Genomic DNA, 14,794 nt, shown 5'->3' with positions numbered 1-14,794 from the left:
AGGTTCAAACAGTTACTGATCAGGGAAGGAAGGAGATCCAAAGACAAGGGAGGAACAGTCAAGAAACAATACTACAGCCTTGGGGCAGGATCCTGATTCCCTCTCAAGGGATATACATAATGATGTAGGCATTTTAAACACCTACGAGAAAAGTTATATTCCTTATGCTTCTTCTAGAAATGAATACTTTAAAACTGAACACCTTGGAGCCCTTCCCTGTGCTTCTCTCTCCTGTGCTTCTCTCTCGTTGGACTGCACTCTAAACACAACCACCTATAAGCTAAAGATTAAGCTGATTTGACCCCTAGCATGGGAACTTTGATATGCTGTGAGTGCAGCCCTAAAAAGTTAAAAAAAAAAAAAACGGCAAAAACCTTGAGGCAAACAATAATGAAAACATAACCACACAAAATCTATGGGATTCTGCAAAAGCAGTTCTTAGAGGGAACTGTTCTTAGACTCTTAGAACTGTGCAAGCCTTCCTCAAAAAAAAAAAAAAAAGGTCTCAAATCAACAACCTAACCTACCAGCTAAAAGAAGTAGAAATAGGAGTTCCCATCATGGCCTAGAGGTTAATGAACCTGACTGGCATCTATGAGGACACAGGTTCAATTCCTGGCCTCGCTCAGTGGGTTAAGGATCCAGCGTTGCCATGAGCTGTGATGTAGGTCGCAGACGCAGCTCGGATCTGGTGTGGCTGTGGCTGTGGCTGGTGGCAACAGCTCTGATTAGACCCCTAGCCCGGGAACCTCTTTAATCAAAGAAATCAAAGAAGATGTAAAGAAATGGAAAGATATTCCATGTTCCTGGATTGGAAAAATCAATATTGTAAAAATGGCCATACTACCCAAAGCAATCTACAGATTCAATGCAATCCCTATCAAATGACCCATGACATTTTTCACAGAACTAGAACAAACAATCCAAACATTTATATGGAATAACAAAAGACCCGGAATCGCCAAAGCAATCCTGAGAAACAAAAACCAAGCAGGAGGCATAACTCTCCCAGACTTCAAGAAATACTACATGGAGTTCCTGTCGTGGCGCAGTGGTTAACGAATCCGACTAGGAACCATGAAGTTGCGGGTTCAGTCCCTGCCCTTGCTCAGTGGGTAAACGATCTGGCGTTGCCGTGAGCTGTGGTGTAGGTTGCAGGCGCGGCTCGGATCCCGCGTTGCTGTGGCTCTGGCGTAGGCCGGTGGCTACAGCTCCGATTCAACCCCTAGCCTGGGAACCTCCATATGCCACGGGAGCGGCCCAAGAAATAGCAACAACAACAACAACAACAACAAAAGACAAAAGACAAAAAAAAAAAAAAGAAAGAAAAAAAAAGAAATACTACAAAGCCACAGTCATCAAAACAGTGTGGTACTGGTACCAAAACAGACAGACAGACCAATGGAACAGAATAGAGATCCGGAAATAAACCCTGACACCTATGGTCAATTAATCTTTGACAAGGGAGGCAAGAACATAAAATGGGAAAAAGAAAGTCTATTCAGCAAGCATTGCTGGGAAACCTGGATAGCTGCATGCAAAGCAATGAAACTAGACACACCCTCACACCATGCACAAAAATAAACTCCAAATGGCTGAAAGACTTAAACATAAGACAGGACACCATCAAACTCCTAGAAGAAAACATAGGCAAAACACTCTTTGACATCAACATCATGAATATTTTCTCAGGTCAGTCTCCCAAAGCAAAAGAAATTAGAGCAAAAATAAACCCATGGGACCTCATCAAACTGAAAAGCTTTTGCACAGCAAAGGAAACCCAAAAGAAAACAAAAAGACAGCTTTCAGAATGGGAGAAAATAGTTTCAAATGATGCAACTGACAAAGGCTTAATCATTAGAATATATAAACAACTTATACAACCCAACAGCAAAAAAGCCAATCAATCAATGGAAAAATAGGCAAAAGACCTGAATAGACATTTCTCCAAAGAAGATACACAGATGGCCAACAAACACATGAAAAAATGCTCAACATCACTGATTAGAAGAGAAATGCAAATCAAAACTACCATGAGATACCACCTCACACCAGTCAGAATGGCCATCATTCATAAATCCACAAATAACAAGTGCTGGAGGGGCTGTGGAGAAAAGGGAACCCTCCTGCACTGCTGGTGGGAATGTAAACTGGTACAGCCACTATGGAGAACAGTTTGGAGATACCTTAGAAATCTATACATAGAACTTCCATATGACCCTGCAATCCCACTCTTGGGCATCTATCCGGACAAAACTCTACTTAAAAGAGACACGTGCTCCCGCATGTTCATTGCAGCACTATTCACAATAGCCAGGACATGGAAACAACCCAAATGTCCATCAACAGATGATTGGATTCGGAAGATGTGGTATATATACACAATGGAATACTACTCAGCCATAAAAAAGAATGACATAAAGCCATTTGCAGCAACATGGATGGATCTAGAGAATCTCATACTGAGTGAAATGAGCCAGAAAGACAAAGACAAATACCATATGATATCACTTATAACTGGAATCTAATATCCAGCACAAATGAACATCTCCTCAGAAAAGAAAATCATGGACTTGGAGAAGAGACGTGTGGCTGCCTGATGGGAGGGGGAGGGAGTGGGAAGGATCGGGAGCTTGGGGTTATCAGACACAACTTAGAATAGATTTATAAGGAGATCCTGCTGAATAGCATTGAGAACTTTGTCTAGATACTCATGTTGCAACAGAATAAAGGGTGGGGGAAAAATGTAATTGTAATGTATACATGTAAGGATAACCTGACCCCCTTGCTGTACAGTGGGAAGATAAAAAAATTATTAAAAAAAATAAATAAAAAAAAAGAATCTGGCATTGCCATAGCTGCAGCATGAGTCACAGCTGCAGCTTGAATTTGATCCCTGGCCCAGGAACATCCATATGCCGTGAGAGCAGCCAAAAAAAAAAAAAAAAGTGACCAGGTCAGTGATGATAATTTCTGGCACAAGCAAACAAGGAAAAGTTAGCTATAGGAAGGAAGTAGAACCTGGCATACACAGGCACCTTGGATCTGGAAAATTCTCCTGGCTAGGGAAAGGATAAACAAGGTGGGATTCATGACTGCAGACTCCTGACTCTCGGAATTCCCGTCATGGTGCAGTGGTTAACGAATTTGACTGGGAACCATGAGGTTGCAGGTTCGATCCCTGCCCTTGCTCAGTGGGTTAACGATCCAACGTTGCCATGAGCTGTGGTGTAGGTTGCAGACGCAGCTCGGATCCCGCGTTGCTGTGGCTCTGGCGTAGGCTGGTGGCTACAGCTCCAATTTGATCCCTAGCCTGGGAACCTCCATATGCCGCGGGAGCGGCCCAAAGAAATAGCAAAAAGACAAAAAAAAAAAAACCCAAACACACTCCTGACTCTAAATCCATCCCTTCTGGGCAAGGGGTAGCAGGCGTTGGGGCTGCTCAAGGAAAAGAGAGTGCAGTGCTCACACGTCAGCCCTACCAACCACAGCACCTACTCAGGGAACTGGGGGAGAAAGCAGTGCCCAGAGTCCTCATGTGAGAAGGGGAGACTGGCCAGTGGATAAATGGGAAGGGTAGAGACTAGCTCAGGACACAGGAGCGGGTGTGAGGTTCTTACCCAGGGAGGTTATAAGTGCCAAGTTCTCCAGCATCACATCATGGTACAGGCGTCTCTGAGCCTCATCAAGGAGACCCCATTCCTCCCAGGAAAAGTTCACGGCCACGTCTTCAAAAGTCATAGTGCCCTGTCATGATTGGGACAGATGAAACCACAAACAAGCCCCTCTCCTAAGGACCTACAATCCATTCCCCCATGTATCTGGCCTCATGCCCATTCTCCTCCCAACAGGAGTAGAAACTAGGCCCTGGAGCCAATGGTGCTCTTGTCTCCCTACGGGCCCAATGATTACTGGGTCCAGCCATCAGCAACAAGAGATAGGTGTGCCAATAAATATGTAAGCTGTGGGCCTACATAGAGGTATCCAATCCTCCTACCAGACAATACCCTTGGTATGGTCAAGGTCATCTAAGTCCCAACACCAGGGACCTGGAACCATCAGACACACCCCCTCTCCATGTGCACATCCTTCTTATCTCCAGACACCACAGCCACAAGCCCATGGCCACTACCACCTCACCATCCCAAAGTATACGCATCTCCCCGCCCTCCCCACACACTGAAGTATTTTGATCACCTCCTCTTCACTCCATGGTGAGGGTGGGATTCCTGCCTAGGATTATAAGGGTGGCCAAATATAGATCAAGCGACAACAGACAGATGCCATTGGCAGCATCGTAACAATCATATATATCTACAGCCTGAAATAGGAGGAAACCACACACCACATAGGACCACATGGAGTTACACTCTGGTAAACGGTGAACCACCAAAGCTGTGAGATGCAAACCTGAGGGATGTCTGGATGACAGCATCCAGAGTATGCTTGGCAAATTCATACAGGATTCCATGAATTCCCTAGACCTCCCGTGGCTCCCACCAGTGGTGGCAGGACCAAAATTGTCTATAAAGGCCTCTCTGACAAGGCTCCATTCCTTACTTCAGACTTAGCCACACAGAATCGGCTGCTGATTTCAGACACCCATGGCTCTATTCCACATCTATGCTGTACTTGCTGTTCCCTTACCAGGCACAACCTTCCTCTGGCCGCTGAACCCTTACTCAAAGGCCAGCGCTGGTGGCCACCCAGGCCTACTGATGCTCACAATGACCACGTTTCCCTCTGATCTTATCCTCCATTACAGAGCGCACCAAAGTCATCCCCAAACCCCGGAGAGTCCATAGGGAGGTAAGCACCAGCTCCAGGCTGAATGTCATCTGCCCTGAATTACTTCTAGGCCTCTGCATTCATCTCATGTCCATTTTCCCCTGAGAATGTCTGTCACCTGCCACACTGTCTTGTCTGCAACACAAGCTCCCTTTGGGGACTGTTACCTGCCTCACTTTTGTGAAGCCCAATATCATCTCCCAAGTACTCAAGCAAGAGATTCAGTTCACTGCCCCACCCTCCCTTCCTGGCCACCTAATAGCTTTACACCATAACCTCAGGACTGCCCCTTCTAAATGCCACCACAGCTGACCCATCACAGGCGACAGAGTTCCAACTGCATTTTCGACGTCTCCATCCTGACCCCTCCCCCACATTTCCAGACCTATGTGCTCAGGTGTGCCTTTCATCCTTTCATTCAGTGATCTCTAATGCACCTCAGACTCTAAATACGCTGAAACAAAGCTCTCCATACCCCGTTAACTACAACTTTCTCATCCCAGATGATGGAGTTTCTTTGCCTACAGCTGCTAAGATGGAAAACCCTGGAGCCATCTCTCTGAGTCCTGAGTTTTACTCCCTCACTATTCACATTAGAATAAATCTAGTTGTCCCTTTTTTTTTTTTTTTTTTTTTGTCTTTTTGTTATTTTTTTTTTTTCTTTGGGCCGCTCCCGCGGCATATGGAGGTTCCCAGGCTAGGGGTCCAATCGGAACTGTAGCCACTGGCCTACGCCAGGGCCACAGCAACACAGGATCCGAGCCGTGTCTGCAACCTACACCACAGCTCACGGCAACCCTGGATCGTCAACCCACTGAGCAAGGGCAGGGACCAAACCCGCAACCTCATGGTTTCTAGTCGGATTTGTTAACCACTGCGCCACGACGGGAACTCCTAGTTGTCCCTTTTTGAAACGAGCATCCAGAATCCAACCACCTTTCCAAAGCCACCGTTATGGTTCATAAAACCTGGACTATTATAGGAGCTTCTACCATGACACCCCCGCCATGCCCCCACCCCAACCTCAGTCTGTTCTCCACTTACAGCCAGATGGAGCCTGTTAAGACCTTGTTAAGATGACCTCCTTTGTCTGATCCAGGCCTCCCATCTCTCTAAAATAGACAACCCACTTTTCAGACATTTCTGTACTAATTTCTGTCCCTGCCCTTTGTTCTCACCTAAAAGAAATGAAACCTGTCGTTTTTCTGAACAATCCCTGCTCAGAGTTACCCCTAAGCATCTGGAAATCTAATAACCAGTTCCTGAAAGAACTCTCCATACTTGTTTACACTACTCACCAGGAATGGGAACACTTCCATATAGAGCCTGACATGAACTCTGGACTTGGGTTTGGGGTTTCTCCAGGGTCCTCAGATTCAAAATTAGAAGAACAGCATTTATTTATTTATGGTTTTTTGTGGGTTTTTTTTTTTTTTTTTTTTGTCTTTCCTAGGGCCACACCTGCGGCATATGGAGGTTCCCAGGCTAGGGGTCTAATCAGAGCCACAGCAACGCCAAATCTAAGCCGCGTTTGTGACCTCTACCACAGCTCACGGCAATGCCGGATCCTTAACCCACTGAGCAAGGCCAGGGATCGAACCCACAACTTCATGGTGCCTAGTGAGATTCAGTAACCACTGAGCCACGTTGGGAACTCCTATTTATGTATTTTTAAGGCTGCACCTGTGGCATATGCAAGTTCCTGGGCTGAGAGTCAAATCAGAGCTGCAGATGCTGGCCTCCACTACAGCCACTGCAACACCAGATCTAAGCCACATTTGCGATCTAGGCCAAAGCTTGTGGCAAAAAGGGATCCTTAACCCTCTGAGCAAGCAGAGGGATCAAACCCAGAGAGACTGTGTCAGCTTCTGCTGAGCTCCAGTAGGAACTCCCAGAAAAACACCATTTAAACAGGAATTCAGGAAACCACAATCCAGAGACCATAAGGGTGGCGTCTGTGGCCACGAGGGCCTGGGACACCTCCAGTTACCTGTGTGAGTCCGGTGAGTGCTTCTGCAGCCATGGGAACCTGTGCAGAGACAGGCTTCAGAGAAACCAACCCATCCACGGTGGTTTCATGTGCTCATTGCCTCCCTGTAGCCTTCTCTGACCCAGGAGCCAGGGGACCTCAGGCGGCTGTTGAATCGCAAATGCTCATGTCCTTTCTTAACGACAGGGCGATCCTGAACAAAGACCCCATCTCCCAGTGCCTCAAAGTGCTCAAGTTTCCCCTCCAGGCTGTTCTTCCTTGGCACAGCTTTTGGGGAAAATTTAACCTCCTTTCTTAAAGCTTCCCATGGCTTCTAGGTTTCTCACAGAAACGAACACCCCTCAGCCTGCTATTGCAGGCTTAACTCCGCCTCGCGTTGTTTATTCCCTGCAGACAACAAACGGAAGCCAGGTTTCCCGGAGCCTCCCGCCTCCCAACCTTTGCACCTGCGGGTCGCTCCACCTGCAGCCTCTCCCACGCGCCAGCACACCGTCCGTCACAATCAGGGCCCCACCCACGGCCGCCTCGGCGTTCTGGGCCCCGGGGCCTGGGCTGCAGGCCCGGGAGCAGGCGCCCCGCACTCGGGACTTTAGGGTCTGGTGGGGGAGGGCGGGGAGGGCCTGGGGACCAGCGTTTACCTGAGGCGAGTCCCTCAGCGCGGCCGCCGCCATCGGGCTCTGCGGGCGGAGCGGGGCCGGGAGCAGCGGGCGAGGAGGGGCGCGGGCACGGCGGTCTCTATCCCGGGCCTGGTCCGGGGCACGCGGGCGGCGTCGCCGAGCCTCAGGCCCGCCTCTGCCGCGGGGTCAGTGGCTCCTTCCGGACCGTCCCTGTCCGGTCAACTCAGCCCCAAGGCAGCGGCTCGGAAGCGGACCAGACCCAGACTGGTTAACAACGCAGCTTGGCGGCGGAACAGGAAGTACCGCCCGACCCTTTGGGCCCGAACGGAACCGTTTTTCCGCTGACGTAAGGCATTCTGGGTTGTGTAGTTCCTGTTTCCAGGAGGCACACCAAGATCCACCTGGAGGATCTGCACGGAAATTGGGCGCAAAAATATCTAAGGGACATTTTGAAAATGGCTAAAGAAAGCAAAGGTAAGAAGCATTTTCCTTTTTTTTTTTTTTTTTGCCACACTCCTGGCATGTGGAAGTTTCCAGGCAAGGCACTGAATCCAGGTGACAACTACGCTAGAGCTGCAAAAAGGGAATCCTTAACCCGCTGCACATTTTTCTTCCTTTGATATAGATTGCACTTTAGGGTAAATAAATAGAAAATTAGGTACATTTCTTCTTTATAGATGATTTCTATATATCAGTAAATCCTGATAAAATGAGGTAGAATAGCTCATAAAATAATGAATGTAGGCATTGATCACTAGCCAATTACTTCAGCCAAATAACTGCAAAGGAAAACTGGCACAACAGATAAAAAATCCATTGGGGGGAAATGCTAATGGATGGAAAAACCCTCATAAAAGTTGGACCTGGGGAGTTCCCATTGTGGCTCAGTGGTTAATGAATCCGACTAGGAACCGTGAGGTTTCAGATTTGAACCCTGGCCTTGCTCAGTGGGTTAAGGATCCGGCGTTGTGGTGTGCTGTGGTGTATATCGCAGATGCGGCTCGGATCCCGCCTTGCTGTTGCTCTGGCATAGGCTCACAGCTGCGGCTCCGGTTGGACCCCTAGCCTGGGAACCTCCATATGCGCCGGGAGCGGCTCAAGAAAAGGCAAAAAGACCAAAAAATAATAATAAAAATAAAGACAAAAGACAAAAAAAAAAAAAAAAAAAGTTGGACCTACTGTGCAAAGCTTCCTTGAAAAAGTAATCAGTTAATCTAAGAAATGGAAATTTTATCCAAGCCAAATTGAGGATCATAAACTAGTTCAGAAAGGTTGAACTGTGAACTAGTCCACCCATTAGAGGTCAAAGAACAGTTATGTAGGTTTTTGAAACAAAGGGCTGTACATTAAATGCAGTAGATATTTTGCACCATAGAGAACTTTAAGTAGAAATTGTTGGCTCACCATTACCCCTTACAAGACCAAGAAGGCATTTATCTTTTAAGGAGTTGTCTTGGAGTTCCTGTTGTGGCTCAGCAGGTTAAGAACCCTACACAGTGTCCCTGAGGACACAGGTTCAATCCCTGATCTCCCTCACTGGATTAAGAATTCGGCTGCAAGCTGCTGCACAGGTCACAGATGTGGGTCTGATCTGGCATTGCTGTGGCTGTGGATTCACTTTGACTCCTAGCTTGGGAACTTCCATATCTGACAGGTCCAGCCCTAAAAAGGAAAAAAAAAAGTCTTGAGGCTAGGAGAATATTGCTTTCTGTGGTTGACTGAGCAGGTATCTCTATCAAGGGGGATATTTGGTAAATGCATAATGCAGACACATAATGCAAAATATAAGGCAAAGAGGAAGACAAAGAGCAGAAAAAAAAATTTATGTATAAATTTTCCTTGACTTGCCATAGAGTGTAAATTTCTATTGCACCAATTGTTAACTCCAAAAAACAGGGACACTCAAACTTAAGGGCATCTGTTAGTGTTACAGTCAGAAGTCCTAGCCTTGGAGTTCCCTTGTGGTGCAGCAGATTAATGATCCAGCATTGTCACATTGGTTCCGAGTTGCATCTGTGACCACAGTTTGCAGTAAGTCCTGATCCTTAACCAACTGTTCGAGGCCAGGGATTAAACCACATCATCACATACACTATGTTGGGTTCTTAGCACACTAGCTACAGTGGAAACTCCCTGAGAATCCTTTTAAAATCATTTGAAAAAAAATTAATAAAAAAATTTTTAATTAAAGCAAATGTTACTGAAATGTAACAAAACTTGAAAAACATTAAAACTAAAAAATATGACAGAAGAATTTTTAAAAATCCAAAAACTAATATTAAAACAGAAATCATATAAACCACCTCTAGGAACTCCCTTGTGATGCAACGGGTTGGGGATCTGGCAATGTCACTGCAATGATGGTGGTCAGTGCTGTGATGTGGGTTTGATCCCTGGCCCAGGAACTTCACCATGCATTGAGTGTGCCAAAACAAAAACAAAAACAAAAACAAAAAACCAAACCTCTATTTAGATATATCAAAAACAGATATAAACCAAGTTTCTATATAGAAAGACTATTATGAATAAAAATACTATAAAAGGTTATTTACTTTTTGTATTTCAAACAAAATGGTGTTTCAGAGCTTATGAGTTAAAACTTATTTAAAGAGATAATAAAAGTGAGTTTATGGGAGTTCCCGTCATGGCTCAGTGGTTAACGAATCTGACTAGGAACCATGAGGTTGTGGGTTCGATCCTTGGCCTTGCTCAGTGGGTTGAGGATCCAGCGTTGCCATGAGCTGTGGTGTAGGTCACAGATGTGGCTGGATCCTGCATTGCTGTGGCTCTGGTGTAGGCCAGCGGCTACAGCTCTGATTTGAACCCTAGCCTGGGAACCTCCATGTGCTGTGGGTGCGGCCCTAGAAAAGACCACCACCACCACCACCACAACAAAAGTGAGTTTATGTAGTTCCCACTGTGGCTCGGCGGGTTAAGAACCTGACCAGTATCCATGAGGATAGGATGTAGGTTCGATCCCTGGCCTTGCTCAGTGGGTTAAGGATCTGGTATTGCTGCAGCTGTGGTGTAGGCCAGCAGCTCTAGATCCAATTCGACCCCCAAACCAGGAACTTCCACGTGCTTCAGGCCTGGCCATAAAAAAAGCAAAAAAAAAAAAAAGAAAAAAGAAGAAGAAAAAAAGTGAGTTTATATGAAGAACTTATAAATATATCCAAGAGCTTATTCTGGCAGAGAAAACAGTAGTTGTGTTAGTAGTACACAGCAGCACACCTTACTGACATGTACATGTTGAGTAAATTTATGGGAGCATATATATATTAAATTTGATTATCAATATGAATAGAATATAGATAATGTAATAAAATGGATTGCAAAATGAGATGGCAAAAAATCCCAAATTTGAAAACATCTAAATCTATACAAGAAAATATCACACACACACACACATATATATATATGGGCTGGGAACAAATTTTCTCAGTACTTACATTGGTTCATATACTGTTCTATAAAAATGAGCAAAATTATGGAGTTCCCATCGTGGCGCAGTGGTTAACGAATCCGACTAGGAACCATGAGGTTGCGGGTTCGGTCCCTGGCCTTGCTCAGTGGGTTAATGATCCGGCATTGCCGTGAGCTGTGGTGTAGGCTGCAGATGGGGCTCGGATCCCGCGTTGCTGTGGCTCTGGCATAGGCTGGTGGCTACAGCTCCGATTGGACCCCTAGCCTGGGAACCTCCATATGCCGCAGGGGCAGCCCAAGAAATGGCAAAAAGACAAAAAAAAAAAAAAAAAAAAAAAAAAAAAAACATGCTGCCACACAAGATAACATTTCAGGAGTTCCTGTTGTGGCGCAGTATCCATGAAGACACAGGTTCAAACCCTCGCCTTGCTCAGTGGGTCAAGGATCCGGTGTTCCTGTGAGCTGTGGTGTAGGTCGCAGACGTGGCTTGGATCTGGCATTGCTGTGGCTGTGGTGAAGCCTGGCAGCTGTAGCTCTGATTCGCTCCCCAACCTGGGAACTTCCATCTGCTGTACCTTGGCACCCCCCCAAAAAAGCAAGCAAACAAACAAAAAAGATAACATTTCAGAGTTTTTTTGTTGTTCAGAGGGCTAAGGATCTGGTGTTGTCACTGCAGTGGCTTGGGTCACAGCTGTGCCTTGGGTTTGATCCCTGGCCTGGGAACTTCTACATGCCATGGGCACAGCCCAGGAAAAAAAAAAAAAGCACTGCCTGAATCACTGACACAGTCCATCACCCAAACCCTGCTGATTGGACCTGAGCAAACCTGGCCGGGCCAGTCAGCTCCCCTTCTGTGGAATCTGGAACAGGGATCTCAGGTGTGGCCAGAGTGTGCTGGACATTCAGGTGAGGATTTGTGTTTAAGACTGTTTTTTACCAAAGCTCCGTGGTGCAGACACAAGGAGGGGAAATGTGGATGTGGGTACAGAAGATGGTGAGGGCTGCAGGGAGGATGGCGCGTGCCAGCGGTCTTCTCCATCGGCCAGTCTTGGGCAGAGAGGACAGCATCAAACAGGCAGCAGGTCTGTGAATGGAGCAGAGGTGAGCCCTTGGCCAGGGAGACCGGGAGCTAGGTCTCCATGACCACACCATGCTATCGGGTCCTTTGGGCTGGGATGTCTACTCCTCTAGGGTGAAGGTCACACACAAGTCAAACTTCATATTCGGGTTGTTGGCTGGGTTTCAAGCCTGTCACTCAGTTGCTGAGGAAGCTGCAGAGACCCAGTCCTGAATGACCAATTCTGGTGCTGTGCTCAGAGGGGCTGTGCTCTTTGGACAGAATGCTACTGCAAGTGAGAAAAACAGCCTCCTATGGGGGAAGCCAGTGGAGATGACAAAGGCAATCCTGTGAGAGCAGATGGTAAGCGGGGGAAATACTGATAATTCCAACAACCGTAAAAGTAGCAGCAGCTGAAACTGCCTGGAACTTGCTGTGTGCCTGCCCTGGGATGAGGGCTTCATGTGCTAAGGTAAAGGGATTCACCTCCCAGCTCTAGAGCGAGTGACAGGGGTGTGAATCCGGCATCTTGCTTTAGATACGTGTCCACCACGTCACCCTTCATCATTCTGACCCTAGATTTCCCCAGCAGTGCCACGGTGCTCACTTCCTCAGTCTGCTCTGAGAATTTAAGAGTATGCTTATAAAGCAGACCCTGGAATCCAGGCACCATTAAGCCCTCCATGTCTTGTTACCTTGATCCTCGCAGGGACCAAGGCAAGCGCCTCCATCACCTCCATGTAGGTGAACCCACACTTAGATATCAGTGCCCTTAGCCTCTTCCTCCTTGCTGGTGGGTGGGTCAGTGGGGAAAAATGAGGGGTGCCTGGTCCAGGAATGTCACCACAGGCAGAGATTAGAGTTGCCTAGGCCCAGGGAGGTTGCATGCCTAGCCATGGCACAGCAAGTGAGCACTTCAGGACTTCACCTGCCACAGCTCAGTGGTAGAGCCACACCTTATACCTGTTTTACACAGGGGGAAACTGAGGGGGGTCATTTGCCTGTGAGTCACAGCAATATTTTGAGGTTGGGATTCAAACCCAGGCTCCCTGACTCAGGACTTGGGGAGTCTGATTACTGCCCAATTTCCAGCCCTGGTGAGCTTAGGGACTCAAAAAACACCCTGTCCATTCTGATGCCATCTGGTCCTCCTCAGAGTTCTGCTTCAACCCACCAACCCCCATGATGACAGGCCAGGAAACTGGGTAAACACTACAAAGCAAGGGCTTGCAGAATTATTAAATATCTGGACTTCAGAAAGTGATGGAGAGTATGTTAATAATGCAGATTAAAATTAAAAGTTATGGCATATGTGCCCATTATGCTGTGCATTGCATAGAAAAAATTTTAAATTAGAACATACTATTCTAGTATTAAAAACAATTATTTCATTAAGTAAAAAGTCATAAAATGAGTGAAATTCCAATACAACTTTGTTGTTTCACTGTTCTTTCGTTAAAGGAAAAAAATAGTGAAAGTGCACAGAATATGCAGAAAATATGAGTATTTCACTAAAGAAATAGAGACAGCAAATACTAATCTGAAAAAATGTTCATTGTGAATCCTTAGGGAAATGCAATTAAAACAATGGTGAGATAATACAACAACTTTACAAAGAGTTAAAACTAAGAATGGGAGTTCCCATCATGGCTCAGCAGTTAATGAACTCAACTAATACCCCGAGGATGCGGGTTCATTCCCTGGCCCTCTCAGTGGGATAACATGAGCTGTGGTGTAGGTCACAGATGGAGCTCAGATCCCGCGTTGCTGTGGCTGTGGTGTAGGCTGGTGGCTGCAGCTCCAATTCAACCCCTAGCTGGGAACTTCCACATGTTGCAGGTGCACACCCCTACCCCCTCAAAAAGAGAATGATTGACCAAGTATTCACCAAGATGTGGAGGAAATGGAACTCTAATACGCCGCTGGCAAGAATGCAAAAAAGGGAGTTCCCATTGTGGTTCAGTAGTTAACAAATCCGACTAGGAAACATGAGGTTGCGGGTTCGATCCCTGGCCTCACTCAGTGGGTTAAGGATCCGGCATTGCCATGAGCTGTGGTGTAGGTCACAGACGTGGCTCAGATCTGGTGTTGCTGTGCCTCTGGTGTAGGCCAGAGGCTAGAGCTCAGATTGGACCCTAGCCAGGGAACTTCCATATGCTGCAGGTGCAGCCATGAAAAGACAAAAGACAAAAAATAAAAAAGAATGCAAAAGGGTACAGTCAGTTCAGATCACAATTTGTTAGTGTGTTTAAGTTAAATATCTACTGTATTACTCAAACACTGCGCTCTTGAGTTATCGACAAAAGATAAATAAAACCTATATCCAAATAAGGAATTATACACAAATGTTTGTACAAGTTTTTTCTTCACTACTCAAAAATTAGGAAAAAAATCCCAAATGTCCATAAGCAAATGAATGGATAAGATAACAGTAGTACATTCAAAGATAAGAATATTTCTTAATGGAAAAAAGTATGAGCTGCTCATATATCATAGACTACTGTCCAAGTATTTATGCAACATAAATAAAAGCAAGAAAAAGAGTAAATACTTTGATTCCCATCAAAAGAATTCTAGAAAATGCAGTTATCTATCATAATTGAAAGTAAATTGATGGTTACTTGGAGGTCGGTGCAGAACAGAAAAAGATTATAAAAGCTGATGAGATAAATATATGGTGCATTTATGGTCATTACCATAAATGATGATGGTTTCAGTCCTATAAATGTGTCCGAATTTACCAAATAGCTTTCTTTTTATTTTTTATTTTTTGCTTTTTAGGGCCACACCCACGGCATATGGAGGTGCTCAGGCAAGGGGTCTAATCGGAGCTAGGGCTGCCAGCCTACACCACAGCTCACAGCAATGCCGGATCCTTAACCCACTGAGCAAGGCCAGGGATGGAACCTGCAACCTCAA

General features: G+C 46.1%; 1 protein-coding gene across 9 annotated transcripts in view; it reads right to left on the bottom strand.

Moving 5' to 3' along the window:
- The window catches only part of LOC100737218 (zinc finger protein 256), a 41,443-nt gene extending 27,529 nt beyond the window's left edge, over positions 1-13,914 (bottom strand). For 2 of the 9 annotated variants that reach the window (XR_002345397.1, XR_002345395.1), the window contains exon 1: positions 7,417-7,961. Coding sequence is in view for 1 of the 9 variants with exons in the window: in XM_021097383.1 (XP_020953042.1) it covers positions 3,621-3,747; positions 7,417-7,449 (160 nt within the window). In the remaining 8 variants the exon portion in view is untranslated. Of the gene's footprint in view, positions 1-3,620; positions 3,748-6,778; positions 7,379-7,416; positions 7,964-11,755 lie in introns of those variants that run through there. The other 7 variants (XR_002345394.1, XM_021097383.1, XR_002345398.1 and 4 more) reach the window with 7 other exon arrangements.

Source organism: Sus scrofa, chromosome 6 (assembly GCF_000003025.6).
Source record: "Sus scrofa isolate TJ Tabasco breed Duroc chromosome 6, Sscrofa11.1, whole genome shotgun sequence".
Taxonomy (NCBI): Eukaryota; Metazoa; Chordata; class Mammalia; order Artiodactyla; family Suidae; genus Sus; species Sus scrofa.
Note: the sequence above shows the minus strand (reverse complement) of the source record. Positions and strands in the feature narration are given on the sequence as shown.